The 27,609-nt window shown below is 46.3% G+C and overlaps 2 protein-coding genes across 7 annotated transcripts in view; one reads left to right on the top strand and one right to left on the bottom strand.

Moving 5' to 3' along the window:
- Positions 1-1,341: 1,341 nt before the first annotated feature.
- Positions 1,342-11,854, top strand: PRR7 (proline rich 7, synaptic). The gene is made up of 3 exons (XM_014065392.2): positions 1,342-1,656; positions 9,592-10,567; positions 11,117-11,854. The coding sequence occupies exons 2-3, from the start codon at positions 10,234-10,236 to the stop codon at positions 11,503-11,505; spliced, it is 723 nt and encodes a 240-aa protein (XP_013920867.1). The 5' UTR covers positions 1,342-1,656; positions 9,592-10,233; the 3' UTR covers positions 11,506-11,854.
- A 1,077-nt stretch (positions 11,855-12,931) lies between these two features.
- DBN1 (drebrin 1) overlaps positions 12,932-27,609 on the bottom strand; it is a 47,007-nt gene continuing 32,329 nt past the window's right edge. The window contains exons 6-15 of one of the 6 annotated variants that reach the window (XM_087709317.1): positions 27,199-27,276; positions 26,548-26,699; positions 21,557-21,620; positions 21,238-21,297; positions 20,613-20,724; positions 17,926-18,066; positions 16,298-16,432; positions 15,403-16,145; positions 14,635-14,737; positions 12,932-13,410 (exon numbers count right to left, since the gene is read on the bottom strand). In XM_087709317.1, coding sequence (XP_087565443.1) covers positions 13,340-13,410; positions 14,635-14,737; positions 15,403-16,145; positions 16,298-16,432; positions 17,926-18,066; positions 20,613-20,724; positions 21,238-21,297; positions 21,557-21,620; positions 26,548-26,699; positions 27,199-27,276 — 1,659 coding nt within the window. In that variant the 3' untranslated portion in view covers positions 12,932-13,339. The remainder of the gene's footprint in view (positions 13,411-14,634; positions 14,738-15,402; positions 16,146-16,297; positions 16,433-17,925; positions 18,067-20,612; positions 20,725-21,237; positions 21,298-21,556; positions 21,621-26,547; positions 26,700-27,198; positions 27,277-27,609) is intronic. The other 5 variants (XM_087709318.1, XM_087709319.1, XM_087709320.1 and 2 more) reach the window with 5 other exon arrangements.

Raw genomic sequence — 27,609 nt, forward strand, 5'->3', positions numbered from 1 at the left:
ACTAAAGACTGCCTTTCCATTTTCAGAGAGACTCCATTGCTACAGTCATTCCATCTCCCATAGGCAACTTTTGCACTGGGATTCACTGAAAGAAAAACTGGTAAAGGGAGGGAATGCATAATATGGCTCTACCAGTCTTAGTAGCCGGGGGCTGATCTTAACACTATTTTAAGGAGACAAAGACCATCACACCTTTCATAGTTTTTTTGAAATACCTGCTTCAGCATAGGGCAAAAGTAGTGGCTGAAGGTTTTTCAAATTACAAAGCAGCAAATGGACTCATTACCATGTGCCCATAGAGCATTTCATCCAACCTCTTCCTTGTATCTCCCTTTTCTCCTGGAAAATAATCTCTACCCTCGTCAGTATTGGGAGGGGAGTCACTAGTCAAACCTGGACTTTATTGAACAGTTTGGGCAAGTGGGCCTGTCAAGGAGATTTAAGGGGACAGATTATTCTCAGTTGTGTGTTTGTGTTTTAGCACAGGTAAGAGATTCTCCCCAGCTTGCTTGTGCATGGATGGAGGGGGGCTGCCTTGGTGGTTTCTTAAGGATTGCAACAGATACAACTACTGCAGGAATATTTTCCTCCATCTGAGGCTCTCAGAGTTCACAGTCATCAGCCTATGCCTGGCATGCTCATCCGGAGACCATGCCTGTTCAGGTGACAGGGCTTCCCCACAGCTCCAGCACTCCCCCCCACCCCCATTCAGCTTTCATCTATTTAGCGACACAAGATTCTAGGAATAGCTCTCATTCTGCATCTATGTGTAGGGTGGTGGAGCTGGGGGTGGGGGGGGAGAGAAGGCGGCTATGAATCAAGACCTCCATTCCAGGCACTATTCTTGGCTCGGAGAGCGGGGAGGGAAAGCAAGCACGGATTTCTCTGTGGGGGCTGAAATCGAGCCTCGTGGATGATCGTCGGAAGCCTTTTCCGCTGTGAAGCCCCCCCCCCTTTCCCGCTGCCCTGGCGTGCTACCCGGTGTCAAGGGAGGCCGCATCCGTGACGTTGACTGAACGAGAGGCCCACCCGGATCGGAGTGGGGGTGGGGGAACGACCCTAAGGGAGCCAAGCGAATTTCGGCAGGAAACTCCGACCAGGAGCCTCCCGGAATCGTCCCCCGGGGTCGCGCCGTGGCGGCGAGGTCTGGTGGGTGGGTAGGGTGGCTGCCAGGTGGATCGCTCGGTTCGACGCCTCGCCCGCCGCTCTCTACCAAAGGTGGTGTTGGTGTCGGTGGGGGCCGCGGGATCTCTCCCAGGAAAGCCCCGCGAGCCCCCCGAACTGGGCAGGAATTGACTGGAAACTGGCGGCGGCAGTGGCGGCGGCCGAGGGTGGAGCCAGTGGGCGGGGCTGGCAGGGAGCGAGCTAGGCAGGAGCCAGAGAAAGAAAGAAAGGGAGACGCGTGAGCGCTCGCAGCGCAGAGGACAAAGAGAGAGAGAGCCCGGCACCGCCCGCGTGGAGGCTGCGGCGGCGGCGGGCCATGGGCAAGGCGAGAGCGGGCCAGCGGACCGGCCCCCCTCGCTGCCTGATCTCTTCCTAGGTTGCGCGCCCGCCGCGCTGGACTGAAGTCTGGGCGTGGGAGGGAGGGATGGCTCTGCCGCCGACCAGATATGGGGCTCCTGCGAGCGATCCCTGATTTCGGCGCTGGAAGAAACGGTGAGGAGGAGAACGACCTTGTTCCTTACGGGAAAGGTGGTGGAAGCGCGGGTGGGGGGAGTCCGTCCTCCTAAGCCTTCGTGCCCCTGTTCCCTCCTCTGCCCCCACCCCCCCCACACTTTTCCCCGCTCTCCACGTGCCGGTACCCATTAACGTGTCAGCCAGCCATTAGGAGCCTTTTTCCTCGCACCCCCACCCGGAGCCAGGCAACTCGGACCATCTTCTGGGATTGGTGTTTGGGCACCTGGGAGCCTTGGCACAGCCTGGGAACGTGGCATCCCTTTCCCGTGGCTGGCAATGGACTTGCCAGGTGGCGATGGGCAATATATGGGGGAGGAACTCAACGGGGGAGGGGAGGCAGCAGAGACAAGCTTGGCGCGTTCTCGTTTGCTTGTGGGAGCGCGCGCTTCGGCTCTGCGTTTCGTGTGTGTGTTTCGTGTGTGCGGGGGGGGGTGTTATACGCGCAAATGTGGCTTCGGGGCGCAAGAAGTATAGGATCGATGTGTCTCGGGCAGCTAAGAGGTGATGGGGGGATTGTAAAGCGTGGGTGACACCGGCACAATAGTAGACGGAACCACTATTCGTCTCTATGCATCACGGATCAGGAGGGTTGGTGGAAATGCAGGCGGGAGGTGGAGGGTCCCCCTCCTTACGTCCAGTTGCCTTCTCTGAATGGAGGCCAAGTGGTTTTCCTAGCTGTATCTTCTCCAGCCTTGATTGTCCAAATGCTGTGTTTGGGAGAGCTCAAAGTTAGTAGCAAACATGATTGGGGATGGGGGAGGAGGAGAATTCCCATTGTATCCCTTTTTTTTACTAGGAGACATTAACCACATTCCAGGGCCTAGCCTTTTTCAACCCCCATGCTTCTTTCTCCAAGACCGATTTCTGTATCCAGTATCCATACTTCTTAATAGCATGTCATATTTTCATCTCAACCTGCCATTCCAGGTTTGGTTTTTGTTATGAGCCATTTGTTCTGGGCTGGCTCCAGGTGTATGGAAAGCAATGAAAGAGAAAACCAGCTCTGTTGTGCAAACACCTTTAACCTCCAGGGCTGCACTACTACATAAATGAGGGAGCAGAAGATACAGGAATGAGGTTTGGCTCCTTTCCTTAGAGGCAGCAAGTGCTCCCAGAGTATCCTTTTAAGGGACTGGTTCCAAGTTTCCCTGACTTCTCGTGTAGCATGACTTGGTCCTTAAATCAATCCTGTACATGTTGCCTACATAGTTGTCCTCCTTGAAGCCACCTGGAACCAAGCCTGACTTCAATGTATATGTATGCGATAGTGGCAAGGTTGAAAAACAGCATCTTCCTGCTGAGTTTTTATCTTGAGTCTGAGTCCTTGCCAATCCAAAGCAAGGATTTCACCCCCATTGCAGGTCTAGAAGAGAGAACTTAAATTATTCTCTCCTAGTCTCTGAAATGAGAGTGAGGGATGGTTAGTTCCCATTCTGTTCTGTCTAGATGTCCACAAATCTATTCTTTACTCCCCCCCCCCCTCCCAAATCTAGGAAAACATATCTCAATTCCTTGCCTGTACACAAGGACAGGTTAGAATGACAGGCTTGGATGAACAAAGCTAATACGTGAGAATAAGTCACAAGAAGAATCTGGAGCAAGGATTGAGGATTTAAGATAACTGCATTAAGGCAGCCCAGATATGAGCTGTAAGGCACTTTATCTCCAAAACCAGCATTCAGTCTGACCTTGTGTCAGAAGCTAAAGAGCCAAACGGGCACACGATTTGGGCCTCACAAAGGAAAAGAAAGGAAGTTTGCTTATCATGAGCCACCAGAAGTTCCAGCTGTAGGTCAGAGGCCTCTGTTCTGGCTGGATTGATGGGGGTCTTATCTCTCGCTAAGGCATCTGTGCTTTGAGGCATAGCTATTCAGGTAGGCCAGCCTTTTGATGCATTGCTTTTAACTCCCCCACCAGCCACAGCCATTTTCTAATGCTTCCCATTGATACCAGCCTTGCATTAGGCCAGATTCATGCTGAGGAAGAATCCGTGCCAAAATGTAGCTAAAGCATTGACATTTATGGTCATGATTTGGTGCTGGAATCTGCAGCGCCCAGTACTGGCATCCCCTTTATTTGGGAGTGGGTACAAGGAGAGGTACTGAATTCTTAGTTTTGCACAATTCCTGTTAGAACAGTCTCTTTTTCTCACGCAACAGAGAACATTCATAACAGACTGGTTTTTTATTAAAAAAAAACACTATATGCACGAAGAATTAAAGTGCACATAATATGTATTACTGTATCTAAACGATCAGTTAAATTTAGCTTTTCTAGCCCTTTCTCTTGGCAACAATATTTCTGCTACTTTCCTGAACTCCCAAATTCAGTAGAATACAAAAGCAACTGCAGGCATTGTTTTGGAAAAGCTTTCAAGCTCACGACATCATGCACAACTGCCTTATTACATGCACTCATGGAATTATCAGACCGTAATCCTGGGTCCACTAAAAATTCACCAAATATTTTATCCTAAAGTGACCAATGCTTTATGGGATCTCTAACTGCATTTTGTGTGTGGAAGATACTACAAAGGCCAATTAAATCAATGCCCTTCTGAGTGCAAGATCTATTGGACATGTGACCCATTCAGCATGTAGTTCAAAACTTTCCATGAAGGAGATTTCAACAGTTCATGTGGCAGCCTGTTCCACTGACTGACAGTTCATGCACAATTCTTCCTGAAGTCTAGAGCCTGATATGGCTCCCAGTAGTTTTAACCCATTGGTTCTGTCCTCTGGAGCATTTGACAATAAGTGCAGTCTTTCAACTATGTGACATTCTTCAGGTAGTTGTGTATTGTTGTCCTATCTGCTCACACTTGTCTCTTCTTCTGTAGACTAAACATACCCCATTAATTCAACTGTTCCCCCTTGGGCTTTGTTTTCAGATCTCGGGCCACCTCTGGACTTGTTCCAATTTGTCATTGTACTTTTTCAATTATGATGCCTATGGTACAATTATGATGTCACATAATATTTTCTCCCCTATCCATGTCTGTATATTTTATCTTGTTCTGGTCTATTTTAATTGGGATTGTCCTGTCCTAATACACTAGAGGAGAATATTCAGAACAATCTTATACTGTAAGGTCTTTAGCTTTTTATAAGGATAGAATATGGTCACAGAAACATTTTTTTTCTGATACTAACATCTTGTGTTTGTTTCAGTTCTTGACATTCTATAGTTAGGATGTGATTGAAAGTCCATACTTCCCCCCCAGACCTGGTAACCAGAGCAATATGCCAAACCAAAATTTACATAACATAAAAGCAAAGAATGAGGCTTATTTCAACAATTCAGAATTTTTGACAAAGAAAATAAAAAATTCAATTTGCTGCATATCTGCTGTATAAAACAGGAATGTTTGTCCATCTATCAATCTATCCAATTTTATTTGCTGTCTTGACTAGATAAATGTTATTGATAGTAACATTTGCTGAAGGCAAGTAAAATCATAATTCACTCTGGTTCAGATTGACGTTTAATACTTTGCTCCAATGTATTGTAAAAACGAAGATAACATGTTGAAAGAAATCACTGGAGAATCACGAAATTAGCAAAATATAGAATTCTAAAGACACTATTTAAGTCCAAGAAATGTTGACATTTAAAAATTTGCTGGGAAAGAAGCTGTTCTGTGATCTGTTTAAAATGTAAAAACACTGTCTGTTAGTAGGGAGTTCTAGAAGGTGCTATCCCAATACATTTGGAGAGGTCCGAATTAGTGAAGCTGTTCTTAACTAATATCGCTCATAACAAACTTGTACTTTAATTTTAAACATAACAATTTCTGCAATCTTGATTTATCAATTTAAAATTGTGTTTGTCAGCCATTGGGGCATTAGCAAAAATGAAGTACCATAGACATATACAAGACTGAAGCCAGTTCACATTTTCTAATTTATGGATTAGTTTGGGTTCTGAAGATTTGGGGATACAGTAGTTTAACCTCAATGGTGATAAAGTTTGGGGTAAGGGAATAGTTCTCTCTTTATTTGATTGATTTTTTAATGCTTCCACTGCATAACTGTGATTAAAGAGGCAGAAGAAGCTAGATTATTTTATTTATTATTATTATTATTATTATTATTATTATTATTATTATTATTATTTTGCAACAATAATATTGGTAGGCACAGATGCATCCTTGCATTCAGTTTTGCTTATGGATCTTCAGTCATCCTTTTGACTTTTATAGATACAAAAATTTGGATGAATTGGCATTCAGAATCTTTCTGGGTTTTTATAGCTTATCAACAAGTAGAAAATCTACTTGGATCTATTTTTAGAATTCATTGAATTGTCTCAAATAGGGAAGCTATGACCTAAAGAGTACATGAAATCTTGGATTAATTTACCCAATGTGGATCTTTGGCACTTTCCAAATATTATCCTTCCCTCTAGTTCCAAGGCCTTGGAGTTAGAACTTCACATGCATTTGTTTCTAACCCCGCCCACTGGTGGGCTCTGGTCTACAACAGAGGTAGAGCTGATTTTAACATCAAAGAGGTTTCCACACAGGTAGAATGTCTGCAAAGGCTTTAATTAATTTTTGTAATTGAAGTTGATTAAAGGTATTATTAATTTTTGATTGACTTAGGTTTTATTAAGCTGTCAAAAGCTATTATACAAACAGCTCTCACATAAGGGCATTTTCAAAATTTATGCACTTAATTGGGCTATTGGTTTGTATTTTAAGCCATGTAATACAGTGCTAAGATGAGATAATCACCTAATTCTGTAGTAAATGTAGTGCCTATACGAGATATTGAAAGGCATTCTGTCACTTGTAGTATTAATACATCTAGAGCAGCGATGGCTAACCTTTTTTGGCTCGTGTGCCATAAGGGGGAAAGTGCAGGGGGGTCGTGCACGGGTATGCTGCACCCATAATGCAATGCGCAACCCCCCCCCAGTGTGCATGCGCGTAAGAGAAGCGCAACACCCCCCCATTTTTCCTTGCTTTTTTCGCCCTCCCCAGGCTCCAGAGGCTTTATAGGAGCATGGGGAAGGTGAAAAGAGCCTCCCCTACCCCTCCAGAGGCTTCAGGGACCTTCAGGAGGCTTCCCTGAAGCCTCCGAAGGGCAAAAAAGAACCCTACAAGCAAACCAGAAGTCACTTCCAGTTTGCTCATAGGGTCCTTTTTACTCCTCCGGAGGCTTCAGGGAAGGTTCCTGAAGCCTCCAGATGGCTTAACCGACCCTATGAGCAAACCGGAAGTCCGTTCCCGAACTTCCTGTTTGCCCATAGGGCTGTTTTTTTGCGCTTTGGGGGGGGGGGTCTTTTCGCCTCCCCAGGCTCCTATAAAGCCTCAGGAGCCTGGGGAGGGCGAAAAATGGCTTTAACAAAGGCTGCACTCAGCTGGCCAGTGGCCAGCTGATAGGGCAATGCCTCGCGTGCCATAGGTTCACCATCCCGGATCTAGAGGGTGCCAGTTAGGAAAACAGTGAAGAAGTTTGTGCCTGAAGGATTGTTAAAACTAAAATCATAGATTTGAAAGGGTCCATTTAGATCGTAGAGTCCAACCCTTTGCCCAGTACAAGAGTCCCAATTAAAGCACGCCCACACGTTATTGCTTAACCTCTTTCTGAAAGAGGTAACTGGTTTCGCTATTGAACTGTTCTTGCTACTTGGACGTTTTCCCTAACATTCAATTGGAATATGTCTTCTTGTACCTTAATCCTTTAGGCCAAGTATTGCACTCTGGAGCAATAATGAATAGCCCTGAACCTGTGTGTGATGTTCTTTCAGATCTTTGAAGACTGCTACCATAACCCACTTCTTCCTCTCAGTTCCTCCAGTCTCATCATAGGTCATCATTTCTGCTCCCTTTTTTCATCTTTATTGCCTTTTATTGCTAAACCTGTTCTACTTTGTCTGAATCCTTCTTAAAATGTGATGCCCCAAACTTTAATTATTTCTTACTTGAGATGGGATTTGATAAATGCAGAATAAAGTGGAATTATTACTTTTTAAAATATGGAACTATACATCTGTTTTTACAGCCTAAAACTTCATTTGCCTTTTGTTGTACCTTCTTAAGAATACTTGATTCTTACTCAGTCAATTATTACTCTAAAGCAGGGGTGTCAAAATCAAGGCCCGGGGGCTGGACGCAGCCAGCAGGTTGCTTAGATCTGGCCTGCGGGGCCACACTGGAAACAGCAAAGGACTGGCCCATGGTGCCTCTGTCAGTGAAAACAGAGCTTGGCGGGGTAGCAATGGCCCTCCCAAGCTCCAATTTTGCTGGCAAGGGGTTGCAGGAGGATGTCACAGCTGAAAACGGCATTCGGGAGCCCATTGTTGGTGGCAGAGCGCTTGGGCCACCACAGACATCCCCCCAACATGAGTGACGTTGAACTGGCCATGCCCACCCCAGCCCCTGAGGTCAAATACAACCCTGATGCGGCCCTCAGTGAAATCAACTTTGACACCCCTGCTCTAAAGTATTTTTCACAGGGACTATTGCCATGTTAGGAATTGCCCATTCTACACCATGTCCTACTTCCTTAGTGGTAACTTTTCATTTGTCTTCATTAAATTCCATTCTTTGATTTTCCAGCCTATTTGACTTTCTCTAACCTACAGTATAAAGATTCTAGGATTTTTGTTTTCCCTTCTAATTTAATTCCTTGCAAATTTAATAAGCATTTCCTTTACCTCATCCAAGTGGTGAAGAAAAATGTTGAAGAGGTTAACCCTTGTGGCACTTCATTTGATACTTTCCTCTTGTTGGTGCAAAACCGTTAATAAGCATCCTTTGAGTATGATTTTCAGGACACCTATGTGTTCACTTAATTGCCATACCATTCGTCCCACGCTAGACCAAGCCATGAGACTTCATGAGACCATGAAAAGCCCGTAGTTGTCTCTTGAACAAGTGCTAGAGAAACCTTCTATTCATACTTCACATGTGCTCCAGAAAATATGGGCTGAGAATGTCTTTTTCCAAAATATTCTTTAAAATATGTCTATTTGGCTGGAAGTATAACAGCTTAGTTCTGAGCAACTCAGGACAAGAACATGAGCTGAATGGCAATTGTGGGGGTTCTTCCTGATGAAAGTGTCCAAATCCTCTTTTAACGCCTTTGTTACCAAGCCACAAATAGCACTAATATTCCCACTTGGGTGTAGGAATAGTACACTGAATAAATCTTGGCAATTTAGGCTTACATACCATGTGGCAGCCAGGCTTTTGAGGGTGAAGCTGTGAAGTGTGTGGGTAGAAGGTTGTTGGTGAGCAGAGGAGCTGGCTGCCAATGCCAGCAGGCGAGGTGAGGCAGCATTTGGGCGCTCAAGCTTTGCCCTTAGAAGTGTAGATAGTTTCATAATTTTCTGAAGCCCCTTTTCTCCACCTGGGTCCTGAGTGTTTAGCTCACATTCTCCCTGATACTCATCATTTTGGTGGAATTAGTTGTAGTAATGGGACCCAGCCAAGACTCTAGTGTGATGACGATGACGATGTGTTCACATATCATGGCAGTGTAGAATTTGGGTTGCAGATAAGTGCCTCTTATCTAATTGAGAAAGAAGCTTTCCAATCATCCATGTATCCGCTTGAAAATACAGAAACCATGCTAAGACCTAGTTATAACTTATTGTTTGAATAAGCTGTAGTGATTGCCCTCACACAATGCTCTACTACAGTATGTTGTAAATCCACACATTACAATAATCCAGAATCAAGCAAACCACATACAGTAACTGCATAATGTGCCTCCCCCCCCTGCTTTAATATATTGTTTTGGGGAGGAGGGTGCCTGCACCCTGGGCAGAGTTGTGCTTCCTTCTGGGAACTTACACTGAATTGATCACTAGGAAAGTGGTAGCAAATCTAATTAATAGCGGCTCTGCGAATGTAAAACTTGCACCTCTCTCTTACACTGACCAGCATTGTCTGTCTGTTTGCAGAGAAAGCCTTCCCATCAGCACAGCCATCGGTTCCCCAAAGCCCTAACCTAGCAATGGGAAGAAGTTGGGCTGGGTGCTGGTGTTACTGGTCGTGCCAACCCAAGTATCCAAGAACTTGGGCAGTTGAAGAAAAGAGCAAAGGTCGTATCCGTGAACGTTCCCAGCATTCTCCTTTCCTCCATCAGGCTCCTTTAGGGGCAAGAACTCCTCCTCCTTCTTCTTCTTCATGAAAGGCTCAAGAGTTGGTCTTCACATCTGCTGGCGAACCATTTCCATGGCCACAACTGCCAAGGGCTTACAGAAGACCGTGTGACTGAAAGAGTGGCAGCACTCAGACATCGGCTCCTGCCAGCACTGTCCCAGACTGAAGTATCGCCAACAGGAGCACCTGGGTTTCCGACCTGTGCCATAGTGCAGGCCAGGGAGACCGAGGGACACTTTCGGCCCCACTGGCATGAACAGGTTGCAAGGAAGGCAGAGACAATTTCACCTGAAGAAGTAATCCTTTCCTTGCCTCTTCGCAGAAGAAACCTGAGAAAGTGGGATCTTTCTTCCCCTCCAAGCTGGATCTAAAGAAGGACTTTAAATTCAGAGCCTGTTAAGAGAAGTCTCTGAGGCCCCACCCTAATTCCCGAAGTAAAGATGGTGATGTCCCACGGCACCTACACCTTCCTCACCTGCTTCGCTGGCTTTTGGCTTATCTGGGGGCTCATTGTGTTGCTATGTTGCTTCTGCAGCTATCTGCGGCGACGCATGAAACGGCGACAGGAGGAGCGGCTGCGGGAGCAGCACCTGCGCACTTTGGAAATGGAGCCCTTGCATTATGAGGGCTATGGGGGCCCTGCTTATGGGGGCCCTGCCTATGGGGGAGGTTACATTCGAAGCCCACCGGGCATTCCCGTGCCCCACCGACTCCGCATTGAGCCCCACCACCCTCACCACCTCCCACCCCCAAGGCCTTGGAGCTGTAGGCATGGTAAGAGCCAGGAGATGCCCTTGTGATGACTTGTGGCCGCTTCTTAAGGGGTGAAAAAAAGAGGGTAGCCATGCCAGGTTTGGAGGGAGGCCAGGAAGAGCTGACACTGACTTGAAGGCTGTCAGTTGGTGCAATGTGGGTTTTATGCTGCTGGCTTAAAACCCATAGGTTAGCCATGCTTGCCTTTTGTAGTTGAGAGATAGGCCTTCAAAGAGTTAGTGTTCGAGTTTCTTTCTTGTGGAATGGGAGGGACCCTCGGATAGTTCGAAGAGTTAAATTGGTCTCATAATGCCCCATGTGTGAAGAAGCTTCTTGAAGAGGGAAGGTGGGTAGGAAGTTCCTAATCCCTTCAGCACCTCAGATATAAGATCTTGCTATAAGAAAGTTGAAGGAAGGGGAGGGGAATCTTCCTCCCGCCATTGTTCCTACTTCATCCAGTATTGATCTATATAGAGAGCTTATGGAATCTCAGTCAGTGGGCATTTTGGTAATGTTGTTCCCAATGCAACTGTTGCTTCCACTCAATGGCTGTGATCCTTTTGCTTGCAGAGCCAGACCCATCTAAGCCTCCATGCTACGAGGAAGCAGTGCTGATGGCTGAGCCACCACCACCATACAGTGAAGTCCTGACAGACACACGTGGCTTATACCGCAAGATCAACGCCCCCTTCCTGAGCCATGAGCAGCCAGAGAAGCAGGAGCAGCCACCCAGCTATAAGCCCCTTTTCCTGGATCGGGGCTACGGCTCAGCCCTCCACCTGCCAAGCTCAGCCGGGCAGGGCCCCACCTGCACCAACCTTTACTTGGAGTCCGAGCACTCACAACGTCTCTTCCCAAGCTGGACGGACTCTGAACTCAGCACCAGAGACAGCTACGAGCCCGGGCCCTGGCATCTGCCCGTCTCGATGCCTTTATTCGGCAGGACTACAGCAGTGTAGTGTGCCATATTGCGACCTACGTGGGACTCTGGTTGCTGCATGGATCTGAGCAGCCTATTCCCTTGGCCTGTGGGAGCCACCAGGTCCCACAGTCCAAGCCTTCCAGACACGTCTGGGCCACCGTCTTCACAGCGCAAAGATCCCCGTTGCAACTGACCTCTTTGGCCAGGGCGAGATTGGGGCTGGTCTCCCCATCTCACCCACTTCCCTTTCTCTGGGCCCACTACTGGCTCTGTTGGTGCTGACTGTAAGGGGGGGCCTCTTGCTTGCCCTAAACTTTGTTAAAAACAATCTTTCGTTTGTTACATTTTGACAACAATAAAGTTTGTGGAACCTGATTTATTACAAACCTGGTACTGGCTGCTTGAGTCTGTGCACAAGAAAGGCGGATGCGGTTTCCCTTTATAAAGCAATCCACATGTACAGGGGTACAAAGTGAAGCAATTCCCTCTGGCCTCCCGCCCAAAAGACCCAGCAGCTTTCCCTCCCTCTGCTGAGTGGCACAGCCTGTTCCGGGACAGCATTCCTTTATCACCAGCTCCACCTAGCGGTGAGCTCTTCATGCAAGGTTGGTCACCGGACAGATGTTTATCACCATTCCTCCGTGTTCCCTCACCACACAAATGCTTGCTTGCCACATGAATTTTAAAAAATTGCACAATCCTCCCCTCCCCAACGCTCTTTATAAAGTACATTTCTAACCATTTTATGGTAGGGGAGAAAAGGATGCCACCAGAAATAAAAACAAACAATAGAGTTGCCCTCAATGGTTTTCTGCAGGACTCGGCCAGAGTCCGTGGGCCCCTGCAGTTCTTCAGCATTTGCCCCAACCCATCTCTACACACACACACACACTTTCCCCCTTTCCAATAAAGTCATCCTGGATTTCAAAGCCAGCTGCCCTGCTTGGAATCAATTTATTTATTAACATACATAAGCACATTGCTGTTACAGAATTTGTGCTTTCAAAAAAAACAATTACTGTACGGGGAGGGGGGGCGGGAAAGAAGCATGGAATGGATGAGGAAAGAAGAAAGAGAAAGGAGAAAGGTGCCCATCCAGAGTGTCCCCTTGTCCCAGGCTCCCAGGGCAAATAAAGACCTGAGGAGAAGGGTCTGGAACAGGCTCGCTCTCAGACAAGAGGGCCGAGGAGCGGAGCTGAGCTGGGGGGGGGGGAGGGAAGAGTGTCTCTTGCTGCTAACGTTTGCTGGAACCCAAAATGGACAGGGCTTCTGCTTCCCTGGGAACAAGGCCTCTGGGGACCAAGTGGAGAAGGGAAGAGATGGAAGTCATTGCCTTGCCCACACAGGGCCATTTTATTGCCATATTTTTTTATTTTATTTTTAATTCGTGCAAAATACTCAAAACTCTGGCAGAGCCTGAGTGGAGAAAAGGCCCTCCCATCCTCCCCCAAGAGCTGCACCCCCCACCCCACCCCCCCGCATCCCAAGAGATCAACCCAAATGGCATAAATGGCATTGGGACAGGAGGGATCTGAAAAAACCCCATGGGCAAAGGCAACAGGAAAGGGGTCTGCAGGGAAGCTACCAACAAAGAGGGGACCAGGCAGATTTACACGTTTCCTATTTGACACCATTAGAAAAAGAGAGAGAAAGAAAGAAAGAGAGAGAGAAAGAGAGAGAGAGAAAGAGCGCGCACTGGAAAAAGTTATCCCCCCTCCCAGATTTTTCTATCTGGCCGGGGTACAATCTGAGGCCATGGACCGCAGGGCTACAATATGGAGCAAGGGGGCACCAGGCCCTCACTGCGGCTGCTCCAGGCTTGCAGACACTGGACTTGCTAGGTGCAGGGTGGAGTGGCCTGAGAGTCAGCCTTAAACGCTGCCCCCAAAGCTCTCCTCTTCTTCTGGCACTGGGTCAGCATCCCAACAGGTGATGTCAATCTCTGAGGGAAAAAGAAGAAGAAGAAATAAATAAAAAAATTAGCTACAAGCAGGGCTGGCTGTTTGCCTTCTCCAAGGAAATCACTAATGCTTCTATTTCAGGAATCCCGAAGAGAGCCCATTTTATGCCTCAACAGAAGGTTAAAGTGTGTTCAGGCATTAAGAATGTCTGACTGAGCAGGCTACAATGGAGAGATATCCACCAGATCCACCTCTTCATTCCCTCTGTTGCTGGGGAAGCCTGAAAGATAGCGATGGTCACGCTTGAATGAAGCAACCATGAGCCATAAGATAGGACAGCATTCCCTGAGTTCCTAATCACATGGAAATCCTGTTTTCATGTCTGGCCTAATTGTTCAGTTGTTTCCTGTCTATTAGTACAATATGACCATGCAAGGCCCATGGTGCATCTGTTTATATTGCCCTCACAATTAGCCACTCTTAGAATCCAGAGCTGTAAAGGACCACAGAGGTTATCTAGTTCAAACTAGATAAACTAATGCATATTTGGGAACTGACCTCCACCTCAACCAAGAGAGAACTCACCCCATTACCGTAGGTTGTCAGCCCTTCCCACGGGCTGACAGTTCCTACCGTCAGGAATTCTTCCTTATCTCTAGCCTCAACCTTGTAATTTTTACTCCCATGCTGACTGGGCAATTTTGGGATTTGAAATCCACGTATCTTAACATTGCCAAGTTTGGAAAACACCAATCTAGATTCTATGTTATTCCCGTCAATTCACCTCAGGATAGCCGTTTATCCAACAGAGGTGGACTTTGGAGGTCTTCTAGTCCAGTGTTTCTCAACCTTGGCAACTTGAAGATGTCCGGACTTCAACTCCCAGCATTCGCTGGCTGGGGAATTCTGGGAGTTGAAGTCCAGACATCTTCAAGTTGCCAAGGTTGAGAAACACTGTTCTAGTCCAGCCCTCCTCCCCCTGATTCAGGCAGGAAGCCCTACACCACTTCAGACAAATGGTTGTCCAATCTCTTCTTTAAAACTTCCAGTGTTTCACGCTGGTAGCTCATGCTTAACTTGTGGTTGATGAGGATACCCAGATTTGTTTCATAGGCACCACTGCCAAGCAAAATCTTCCAGAGTTTATATTTGTACCTTACCTTTTTTTCCCCTATCAAATGTACAATTTGAAATTACTCCCATTTAAATTAATTTCTTGTTTTTTTGCTATGGAATGGATTTCTCTAAGACTCTCAAGAGCCTACCTGGGGGCTTATTGTAGAACACTGGAGGAGGAGCTTTAGCAGAGGGTTCTTCTGATTGGTTACAATCTTCATCTTGTGATTGGCTAAAATAGCCCTCGCTGGTCTGGAAGAGAAAATCAAATGGTTGCATTTGCTTCCCTTTGAAAGATGTTCATAGTGTCTATTCCCAATTTATGAATGCAGAATAACCATCATCTGTGCTTGCCTACTCCACATTATTACAATTTGCACAAAAGGTTGCTATTCATTAACATGCATTTGAAAACTAGAGAAGGCCCATCTTTTCACAACTCTCATTGTACAACAGTGTTGTAAAAAAAAAACCCACCAAAGATTAATTAATCCGCATGAATGGAACAAACACTATTTAAGGCTGCATAGGAATTCATCCTTCTTTTCATTCATTTACAGGAAAGGAAACTCTAGATATCACTTCTCCAGTAGCAAGGTTAGCAAATACTTCAAGTTCAGAGAAAATGCTACATTTAAGCCCAAACTAACGAAACCTACTAATTTTCTTTGTATATCATTCTATGCTTCAATCATACCCTGGCATAATATGATGATGGCCTGGTTTACACAATAAGACAATAGCTGGGTTGTCACCGTGCTCTCAACCACAACAAGCCACTCAAACACGTGTGAATCCTGTCTGTGAAAGTGTGCCACGGGAAGCCGTGCTATAGTAGCATCACATGTGAGCTTTGGTCTGCTTCCGAAGGCCGGCACAGGGGTTGCAAAATTGCTTTCAAGCCTTGTCAGCCTTACCTGCGTGCTCTCCTTTTGGGCAGTCTCCCCATTGGTGAGCAGTTGGGGCTCTTGGTGCACCCCAGAGGCCTCCTGCAGGGCATGCTGGTAGCTGAGCGTCATCTGATGCAGCCCTTCCACAGCAATGATGCTCGCTGGCTCTTCGTCCTGATCTGCATCACAGAAAGTTGCTGGGGGCTCAGGCAGGTCGTTGAAGTTCAAGAGGTTATCTTCAGGGAGGCCTGCAGAAGATGGGGGCTCTGGTGCCCCTGGAGGGGCATCCACCTCAACCAGCATGGGGGCAGGCATGGGAGGCCCATCGCGAAGATCCCACGGGGCTGGGGTGGGAGGTCCACCCTGCTGGAGCTCCCAGGCATCAGGAGGGTTGGGCTCCGCAACGGTGCTGTCGTTCTGCCACAGGTCAAGAATGTTCTCAGAGGGGGGCGCAGGCGGTTGTGAAAAACCAAAGGCTTCCCCCAGGTCTAAAGCATCCTCACTCTGCACAGAGACCGGGGCTGCTGGGAACTGAGGCTCTTCCTTGGGGGGCGGGGCTACTGGGAAGAGAGCCTCTTCTTTGGACTCTGGGAGCATCGCGTCTTCAACAGGGTCAGTCCCACTTTGCTGTGGTTCTGTCCAGTCGGGGCCTTGCCAGGCTGCAGCCCCAGGAGGCTCTTCTGCTTTCTCCACTGGTTGTTCTTCACTGGGGGGAGCCCAGTTCGTAGCAGATGCCATGCCTGTCTCTTCACTGCTCGGGCTGGAGGAGTCTGCAAGAGGGAGGAAGCGAGAGGAGGGTGTTTGGAGGGTGGCACAGGGCTGGCCCTCTGTGAACTGGACAGAATGCAAAGATAGCCAACGTCCTGCTAATTGGTCTGGGAACAGAGACAACACTGACTGCGGAGACAGGAGCAGCGCCTACCTTTTAAAGCATCCTGTTGCGTCACCTCATCCAGGGCACGCTCAATCTGCTCACCCACTGGCGTGGAAGCCGTACTGGAGTCACAGGGGCTACTAGCAGAGGCAGAGGCCTTTCTGTGTGTTTCCGTCTGGCTGCCTGTGAATGAGCCACATAGGCACTCAAGAGGGAGCGGACAAGGCAAAAGCCACAAGTCCCTGAGGCCCAGGGCCCCCCAAGTGCATACGGAAAAGATGTGGCACCTTCACTTGAAACCAAAAGAGTCATGTGATCTAACAGCACCTCCAAAAATACACCGTTTTTTTCACAGCCGAGAATAGAAACCCCGGGGTCCTCCCAGCATCTCTCGTTCTCTTCCTCCCAGAACAGTTTCAGCGCAAGGCCATCCTCCCTTTCTTTTCACTCTGACAAGCATGCTGGAAAGTGGAGCAGTGAACCCCCCCCTGCACCGCCTGCTTTTGATGGGGCCAGAGAGGACAAAAAGCATAGGCAGCCCCAGAATCATAGAACCACAGAGAAGGGCCCGACTCAAGAAAATGCAAGGCTGCAGCTGCAGGATTTCCTGCAACCGAGTGACATTTTAAGATAACAGGCTGTATCCACCTCCCCCCCCCACCTTTTAGCTGTCTTTGGAAGCACAGCCCACAGCAAGCCATAGGATAAGACAGTTGTGCCAGATTCTCAGGGTCCCCAAACCACATTAAGCCAAGAGGGCCACCCTTGGCTTTTCCCCCACCAACACAATCTATACAGGGATCCTCCTCCCCTCCACCCCCGAACTGCCATGCTGTGTGTAAATGCTCTCGGTCTTCACATGCGGGTGCTTTTAGCTTCCAGCAAATGAAATTTACATCAAAAGCTTAAGCTATGGTTGCCCCAGGTGGCGTCAATACTTTGGCCTGGGAACCAATGGTTGGGTGTAGGAGTGTTCCTGGAGCAACCCATGTGCCGAGATTGCGTTAATGGGGAGGGAGGGAGGGCAAATGAATGGAGAAACTCTCCCTGAGGATTGTTACTGTGGAAACCTCATTCAAGACCTCACTCTTCCCAGCACCGTTGCTTTCATCCGAAGCGAGGAGGCGCTGCTTTTCTGGGACAGTGTGATGCTGGGGGACACCCTGCTGGCTTTGACCAGGGTAGCACCTCCCCCTCCCCTCCTTGCTAACGTTTTAGAAGCTTCTAAATGCCAAGTTGTTCTGGAGAGCCTTTCCCTGATTTCTGTCAAGGCATCTCAATTTTTTACTCTTTGTAGTTTTGGTTTGGGTGAGATTGTCTTATTGTTTTTAATCGCATCAGTTTTTATGTTTGGTTTTGCCCTTTATGTAAGCCGCTGAAAAGTCCCTGAAATTGCGGCAGAACAGAAATGGTGTCCATAAATAAATCCATGCAGCCAGCCCACAAGCAGGATGCCAAAGGAAGAGCCAATCCCTGAGAGTTCGTGAGCCAGACTGTGATGGATAGTCCCTGCATAGTTACTGGCTCCTTTTCCTGCTTTCAGAGGTGAGATGAGATGGGACATGGCAAAATAAATAAATAAATAAAAGCCTCTGGGGGTGGGTGTACCAAAGCCATTTTAGGAGCCACCACTGCAAACCAACTTCCCAAAGCCCAGCCGGGACCTGGCTACCTACATGGGAAGAAGGAAGAGAGGTTTGGTGTGCGGTGGCAAGTGATATAGGGGAAGGGAGTCCGTGGAGGGGAGGAAGAGGAAGAGGAGGAAGAAGGCGGCCCACTGTCAGGTGTCTTTATGAAAGGACAGTGCAGACGACCTGCTGAGAGAAAGACAGACAGACGGACGAAGACAAAGAAAGCAGAAGAGAACAGTCAGTCTTCCCTCCGGCAGCCCACTCCGTTACCCACCCCACTTCTCCTGCCACTGGGCGGTCCATACTCAGGTCCGGGGCCAGATAGCAGGGAAAGAAGCCAAAGAGAATGAGAGGACACTGCCAGGGGCAATGCAGGAGGAAATGGGAAGCAAGGTCGGGGACTATGGAACGGCAGGGCCAAGACAGATCAGTGTAAAGGGCTTGAGCAGCTATGTAGGAAGGTGGAGGGAAGAAAAGAGAGAGCCAAGAGGCAGGAGATGTCAGTAGTGATGGGAAATGGATTTGTACTTGAAGTAACTATATCTGGATCCCCAAAGAGCCAACCAAATATAGACAATATGGAGGTCCAAAATGTAAGGCATAATGCAGAAGATTTCAGAAAGTACGGCTTTGGACTTACTGCAGGTAGGGACAGAAATGGTTGGCCAGCTCTTGGGGTCAACCCAATAGGAGACAGAATAAGTCACGGTAGAGGTGCAGCAAAGGATCAGTAGGCTAACAATGGCTGCCATGAGCTGCCTACCTCCCATTTCTTGCAGCAGCAGCAGCTCAGGAGATTGTAAAATGCATTAAGGCTATTGGCCATCCCAGATCATCAATCTGACTTCATGGGGGAAAAAAACCCTTCAGTTTAGCTCCTCCTCTCAAAGGCTGCATCTGTGTCCTAAGCAGCAGATCTAGCTTGCTTGTGGAAAAGGATACCCTCTGCTGACCCGGCACTTCTTACCCAATTACAGCCTTTGCACACACCCCACTGCCACCCCCATCACATTATGCAAAAACTGATTCTCCCAGAAGCCAAGATGGCCTCGCCACTGTCTCCAGGAAGCGACAAAGATCATTTTATTTGGACATTTGAAACTTAACTTAAGAGACTTCTCAGGAAACAACAACTGAATGAAAAACTGCTGGTGACCTTCTACCGCTGCACCATAGAGACTATTCTAACTTACTGCATCTGTGTATGGTTTGCCAATTGCACAGTAACAGAGAGGACAGTGCTCCAGAGGGTGACATCACTGTCCAGAGGATCATTGGTTGTCCTCTCCCCTCCTTGGAAGAGCTTTATAGCGCCCACTGCCTTAAGAAAGTTCAAAATATTCTTAAAGATCCATCTCATCCTGGGTGCCCTTTTTTTGAACTATTACCATCTGGCAGCCGGTACAGGACAATAAAAACAAGGACGAATAGGCTGAAAAACAGCATCTATCCCAGTGCAGTAACTGTATTGAATTCTATTGTATAATGCAATATTAATGCAATATCAGGGGTTTTCAATTCAATTGTATAGAATGTGAAGGATGTGTGCTATGTTTCATTTTCTATGTAAAATGTACACTGAAGATGGCATTTAATTTCACTGAATGAGGTGCAATGACAATAAAATAAAATAAACAGTGCCTTTGGTATATAGTTTGCTAAACAATTTGATTTTCATTGTACAAAGATAGTGATATGAACTTAAATTTTATTTGATCCGATATTGTTTTGGGACCACTTGGAGTCTGGTGATAGGAGCAGTATTTAAATATTAGAATAAATAAAGCTTTCCATCCCTCATCATGCTTCCCGAACTATGCATGACCGAAAGTGCAAATGCTTTGCAACATTAATATGTAATGCCTCTGAACAGAAGAAACTGAGAAAGTTGGTTTAAAAAGTGTTGGGGCATCATGATATAAACTCCTCCCCTTGTACACTTGGTTCAATATGGTGATGTATTGTGATGTCAAACACATATTTTGTCATTCTGGGGTCACTTTCGTTAGGAATGGAGGCCTATGCATGTACACATTCCAAATTTCAAATAATGCACATGTATTTAAGTATATCTTGCCAGCAGTTTAGACATTAATGGCTGTGCGTCGCATTATTTTGAGGGCACAGCACATTTACACTGTTATACAAGCTGTATACTCACTACTTTACATTGTAGCCAAGTGTCATTTCTTCAGTGTTGTCACATGAAAAGATATACTTAAACATTTACAAAATGTGAGGGGGTGTACTCACGTCTGTGATATATACTGTACATATCAAATTCTATGGAATAACTGGATTCAATCATATACTATGAGTGTGAGTTTCAAAACCTGTTTATATGTTAAATGGAAGGGTGTCCTTCTATTTGTATTAGATGGTATCCCTTTTTTTAAAAGTTAGCTTTGGTATAAAGTGCTGGCTTAATGTGCTTTCCTGTATTTAAAAATAAAAATAAAAATACAGCCACCACCCAGCCTGTCTTTTTCTGCCACCTATCATTCTCTGCCTAGATTCTCCCAGTGGCAGAATTCGCCAAGGTCTCTGGATATTCCATGTCCTTTAAACACCAAAGTGCTTTTTCTCACTTTCCAATGCAAGGGCCACCTAAGTATTGACAATAAACCCCCAAACCTTCGTTGCCACGTTTCTACGGTTATGTCCCTTGAAAGCCACTGTTGCCATTTTTGGCTTTCTCTTTCCAGAGCAGGAGATCCTTGAAAGCTGCCTACCTGTTCTGTTGAAGGGTGAGGGTGTCTCAGAGCTGGCTGAAGCCACTCGTTCTTGCTGCCGGAAGAACTCCCGAGGGTTCTCAGGCCGCTGAGCAATAATGGCGGCTGCCTCCTACCAGGAAGCGAGGGGAAGGGGAGAGAGAGACAAGGGTCAAGCACAGCACAGCCCTTCGTAGTATGCCCGCTGCCTTAAATACAGACTGAACTCTCTGCCCCATCCTTTCCATGCAGTAGCCAGCTCGAGAGTGACAAAAGTAGACACGTGCCACGCATATGCAATGTGCCCCCCCCCATGCCCCTCCAGCAGGAACAATGGCACAGAGTGACATCAAGAGCAACAGCACGACAAACTGGCTTCCAACGAAATGAATACAAAGCACACACACACACACGCACACACGTTGCTTCCCCCAAGATAAAACTCAGGCCCAACCCTGCTGCTTAAGCACAGACTCCATCCGTCGACACACAACTCCAGCTAGATCACAGCCATCAAACTGAAGCCTACCTTTCCCTGCTGAACCTTTGCACACAATGCCACAACCTCATGCAGCAGTACCCTAGTGGGGTGCAAGGGGAGTCTTTTGCCTAGACAATGCATGCTGTGCCCCGGGGCCGCACTCACCTCCACCTCCGACTCAGACTTTTTGGGCTGCTGCCTGTCTTCATCGTCCTCCTGCTCCCCCTAGGGAGAGAGGTCAGCGTCAGCCCCAGGGCACCTCAACCACACCAAAAAGCCCTATTTATGCCCTGACCTAGCATTAAGCTGGAGCAAGGGAGAGCCCTTGGGAAGAATGCCATCTCCCTGGCTGCAGAGTCAGTCCCCAAAGTCCCCCCCAGCCAGCCTTGGTGCTCCCATTCTTCCTCCTGCCAAGATCCTGGGTGGGGGGGAAGCCGGCTGCACAACTGGGCAACCTTCCCCCAGCTCCTGAAGCTTCACTTACAAAGATGGATTGCTCCTTCAATCGCTGCTTGGCTTCTTCTGCTTCCAGGCTCTGCTGCTTTCGCCTAGTGGTAAAAGGAAAGATGAACATTTGCAACACTGACTCAAGAATCCTAGGCAGAGTTGACAGGCTATTTGAGTTTCCTAACATTAAATTGGATGTCCACACTTCAGTATTCCCATCCATCCAGAGACCACGGAGAGCGTTTCACACTCTTGTTGTTTTTAAATCAAACCTGTTATTGTGTCTTCTTTCAGTGTTCATTAACAGGCACAAATGTTTCATTTGCCATATCTTTCATTCCTGAAAGTGGAAGTCCATTCTAAAACTGGTTTTGCATCTCTGCTTTCTGGCAATAATAACCCTTTGCAGCTGACGGAGGAGGCCAAAATGTAATAATTTATTTGACCACAAGAATTAAAGGGGGCAATGGCGATCATAATGTCATCACCGAAGTGGATGGGGAAATTTCCAGCCCATTTGTCTCTCCAAATTTGTGGAAATTCTGAGGATAGTTGATTGATTTTAAAAAAAATGTTTTAAGTTCCTGCCAGAATTCAGCAGAAAACTATTCAGGCTCTTATTCAGAGCTTAGAAATTCTAAACATCCTTTCACCTGTCAAATGTTCACATCCATTTTACCCTGAAGGATCCAAAGTGAAAAAACATTGCTGCCATATAATATTCTAAGTTTAAGTTCCGGAAAAATTGTTTTGCAAGAACATCATATTTCAATTCTCAACTTACCTTAATACCTTCTTTTAAAATTGTTGTTTATCTGAATGTTGTTTCTGTGTATAGTATTACATTTTATAATTCAGGCTATTACTTTGTTTTTTGAAAAGCAACTATGCTTCATATATATTGTTTGATTTTGTATCCTAATGCCTGCTTGAAAGTTAACCAAGTCTTCACTATTTAATGCAAACGATGAAGTATTCTTTTAAAAAATGTAATTCTTCCCAAGTCTTCAGATATAGCAATAGCACTTTGACTTATATACCGCTTCATAGTGCTGTATAGCCCTCTCTAAGCGGTTTACAGAGCCAGCCTATTGCCCCCAACAATCTGGGCCCTCATTTTACTGACCTCAGAAGGATGGAAAGCTGAGTCAACCTTGAGCTGGTCACAATTGAACTGCTGGCAGTCGGCAGAATTAGCCTGCAATACTGCATTCTAACCACTGCCCAACTACACTCACATTAATCTATATTAAGCTACAGTTAGTCCTTGAGTTACAATCGCAACTGGGACCAGAATTTCTATTGCTAAGCAAGGCATTTGTTAGGTGAGTTGTGCTTGATTCTACAACTTTTGCCACAGTTGTGAGACAAAGCATTGTAGCCGTTAAGTGAATCATACAGCTGTTAAGCAAATCTGGCTTCCCTCATTGATTTTGCTTGTTGGGAGTCGGCTGCAAAGGTGATCACATGACCCTGGGACATTGTGGCCACTGTAAATACACACCAGTTGCCAAGCACCTGAATTTCCATGATGTGACCTTGGGAATGATGCAACTGTTATAAGTGCAGGGATTGAAAGCCACTTTTTCAATGCTGTTCTAACTTCAGATGGTTAAACAATGGTTCTAAGTCAAGTACCTGTATGAAGATCATCCCCTGGAATACAGGTCTGCGTTGCGGTCAAGCTACCTCCATTAAAATTATTTGACTTTCACCCATATGAACATAAACTTATTTGCTGCTGATACTTTAAGTTTGAACTGACCATACGCACATCTACTTTGAAGACCTACAGAGCTGAAGTTTGCAGTGTCTTGACATTGAATGATTAGAAATGCCATTTTTGCATGTACCCTGCTTCCCCGAAAATAAGAACACCTCCCCCCAGATAATAAGCCCAATTGGGCTTTTGAGCACATGCGCTAAAATAAGTCCTCCCCTGAAAATAAGCCCACCCCAAAAATATTGCAACCCAGCAGCAGCCATGAGGTGACCATGCTCACCGCCTCCTGTACCTCGAAAATAATAAGACCTCCCCAAAAAGAAGGCCAAGCGCTTATTTCGGGGGCCAAAAGAAAATAAGACCCTGTCTTATTTTCAGGGAAACACGGTAGATAAGAGTCTCTAAAGAGTGGCAAAAATGCTTTTGATTCTGGGAAATTATGGAATGTGTAGAGTTTCTTACGTAACTAAATTCAAAACCACAAACCCTTTTAGGATTTTTTGGTAGATGGTACCTGTTGTCTGCCTCCCGCTACAAAATTAAGCAGAGGGTTCAAAAATTGTCTCTTTTTAACATCCTTTCTCTCTCATTTGTTAGCAGAGATGCTACCTTAAACATAGGAATCAAAGGCAAACAGAAGAACTGCATGAATCATTTTTGCAAATAATGGCTGTTATAATAATAAAAAAGACACTTCTCGCTCTTATTATGAAGAATAAGCCAAATGATAGAACCTCTCCCCCACCCCCAATTAGGTCAGCCAGTTTTATAAGCATTCATTTCTAATTTTGTTAAGTCATACCTTAACTAGGTATCTTAACCAGAACAATGTTTCACAATCACCACGCTCTGTGGTGGCAGAGTGGTTAGAATGCAGTATTGCAGGCTAATTCTGCTGACCGCCAGGGGTTCAATCCTCACCAGGCTCAAGGTAGACTCAACTTTTCATCCTTTTGAAGGCCAGTAAAATGAGGACCCAGATTGTTAGGGGTAATATGCTGACTCTGCATAAACCGCTTGGAGAGGGCCGTAAAGCACTGTGAAGTGGTATTACTATCTCAACAACTTTTAAAAAAATGTGGCTCTCTCCTTCTTAAAGTTGCCAAGGCTGAGAAACACTGCTCGAGAAGAAAACTGGCAATACTTCTTGAGATCACTAGCCTCTTCCCCATTGACCAGTTATCTAACAACCTCTGGGAGTTGAATCTAGCAGCTCAACAATGTTGGGAAGGTACGTTTTCTGCTGACAGGGTTTAGCAGTGAGTTCTGCGCAAGTAGTCCTCAATTAGTCATCACATTTGGAACTGGCAACTCAGTCATTAAATGAAGTGGTCACTAAGTAAAACCATGACTTGGCTTACAATCTTACTACAGCTTTCCTTCGCTTCGCATGATCTGTGGAGATCATAAATGTGAGGATTGGTGGCAAAGTTACTTGATCACTATCTTAACCATGAACAGGTCCCAACCAAGGCAGTCACTAAATGAGAACTTCCTGTAATGCTTTTGTAGCCATTCTTTCTCTTCAGCAATTCCCCCCCCCCCCCCCCCGCAAAACACAATTGATAGGGTTTTGATAATCTTCTAACACAGCTGACTGACTTAGTGTAATGTGTAAGTTTTGAGCTGAATGGAATCTCTTGGGGCTCTGGCTAACAGGAGTCCATCAACTGCAGATTGTTCTTGCAACAAACCATATTCTTCCAACTGCTCCATTTAAGCATATGAAAGGAACGGGACCACAGATATCTTGTAACAAGTGGAAGGGTGGCAATCCGATTGCTAGGATAACCTTGCAGAGCTACCACAAACTACTGTGTAAGTAGCATTTTTATCTATCTCGGTCATTGTCTAATCTATCTATAGTTTAGCCTGACCCAGTCCTAATGGACCTTGAGCAGGGAATGGCAAAACAAAAAGTATAATATATAAACACACAAGGCAATTAAAAACCATATACTCACAGGCACCCAAATCAACTAAAGGTCCAAAATCAGTTTGAATAATATCACTTTAATTTGTTAAAAGAATTATAAGAAGAATTGGGGCCACATATAGTAGCTTCAGGGTGGGAGCATTCTGTGACATATTGTCTCCCACTGAGAATGTCACTCACAGAGGCACCTTGCCTATAAATAGAGGAGAGGGTCCCTTAGCAGACCGTCTGGGGACAATGGGACCGCAGGACAATTTTGATTCCAGTTTCCTGATGCACCTCAGAACTGCTTAATCAATCAAGCCCCCAGTTAGGCCTTTTGGGCTTCCCATTAAAAATACAGAGAGAGATTATGCTGTAGTCTAGTGCATATTCAACAGATTTCTGTAAGTGCTCACTAACAGGGCACAATCAGCGGGGAAAAGGAGCTGCTGTTTCTAGTTGTCATATGTTTCCAAGAGACCAAAGAGTGCCATAAAGCACAGTCTGAAAAATTATGTATGAACTGGGGAGGCTGAAATCCCCATAAACCAATGGGGAGGACTACCAGCAGTCACTGTATCCCAGTCTAATCAACCCACAGGCATGCTGGGAGAATAAATTCCTTGAAATGTTTTTTTTTATTGTAATAAATAAAACAAGTTATAGCTTACTCAACAATTAAATATACGCACAGCAAAAGGCTAATCGGTTAGGGAATGAAACAAGTTTTTGTAAGCTATTCAAATTCCTTTTTGATGGGCGGCAGCACTTGAACCTGGGGCTTTCCGTTGTCAAAACATAGCCTGTACCCTTGAATTCATGTGCGGCCTTTTCCCAGTACTGAAGCATAATGTAAGTATCTAGCTGCAGCAGATTCATTAAAATTAGGGCGAGGCAGGCAGAACATTAAGACACAACTTGGACACACCGAGGACAAGCCAAACAGAAGGAAAAGCAACTGGGCAAGCAATGAGACAAGACAATTTTTACTTCTAATATGAAAGTGTGTCAAAGAAACATCCTTGTATTTCTACATAACATCAATGAGGCCTCCCAAAGAGAGGTAGAACTATAACTTCACCCTAGGAGACCAGCAATCTCTTCTAAAAGAAAATCAATCAGACCCATGAAAAACATGACATAACCACGACTGGCAAAAAAGAAACACAAAAAAAACAACAGATCTATATAAAATTCTAAGCCTAACACGTCAAAAGAATAATGGACAAAATTACAGCTGCTGATAAATGCCACCCTCTGTGGGAGGAAGCAGCTTTTGTCTCAGTTGGAGAACGCCATAGATCTGGCTATTGCTTCTCCCACTCACTATTACTACTATCAGCACCCTCCCCCCTCCACATCCTCCTCCTCCTAGTCCCTCCCTTGCCTATGCTCCTCGATTTGCTCTTCACGCTCCCGGTAGCGCTTCTCACGCTCCTCTTGCTCCTGCCTCTCCTGCTCCATGCGCTCTTGCTCAAAACGCAGCCGCTCATCCAGGGCTTTCTTCCGCTCTTCTTCTTTGCGTAGCTCTTCCTCTTTCTGCAAGGGGGGAAACAGGGATGGTCAATGCCAACTCTAGTCATAACATGCCTCCCATCACACAGTAGAGGGGATGAAAGGAAGCCAGGACCGACTGTGTGTTTTGGGCAGGTCGATGGGCCTATTGGCACCCACACATATGTGTCTCTCAGCCTGAGCTATGTAGAACAGGGGTGTCAATCACAGGGCCCACTGGCCAGATCCGGCCTGCGATGTGGTCGGATTCAACACATGGGGCCGGCCTGGTAAATGTAGGGGGCTAGCCTGCATTGCTTTGGCCCTGTCTACCCAGTGGGAAACATTGGATCAGCGTGGCTTCAGCCTGATCTACCAAATGTGAAGAGGAAACAGCAGTTTGGGGAGTGGCATCAAGCTGGCCATGCCCACCCAGTCAGCCACACCCACCCAGTCAGCCACACCCACCCAGCCCCTGAAGGTCAACCACAGCCCTCAATGAAATTGAATTTGACACCCCTGATGTAGAAGAAGGATGACCAACCTTAGCCTGCTCCCAGAACTGCTCCCGGTTGAGGCGTTTCATCTCCACAGCTGCATCCGTCTTCTGATAGACTGTGCCCTAGAATTCAGAAACCAGTCAGAGAAGGCTCATTGGGACATGTGTGTTTGTACTCTTAGGTTTGCTGTCAAAAAGCAACCATCTATTCTTACTAGAGTGCATGTCACCTTAATGGAATGATTTCTTCCATTGTGCATGATCATAATTGCATGGGAATAACTGCCTAGACATTTCCCCAAATATATAACTTCCTCTGAAGGAACATGTAACAACAGATAAACTTTAAGAACCAGGGGTGAAATTCAGCAGGTTCTGACAGGTTCCAGAGAACCGTTTAGTGGAAATTTTGAGTAGTTGGGAAGAATGCTGGCCCCAGAGTGGGATGGGATGGGA

This window comes from Thamnophis sirtalis, unplaced genomic scaffold, assembly GCF_051295495.1.
Source record: "Thamnophis sirtalis isolate CommonGarterSnake01/CBP01778 unplaced genomic scaffold, rThaSir2_p1.2 scaffold_3, whole genome shotgun sequence".
In the NCBI taxonomy this organism is placed as follows: domain Eukaryota; kingdom Metazoa; phylum Chordata; class Lepidosauria; order Squamata; family Natricidae; genus Thamnophis; species Thamnophis sirtalis.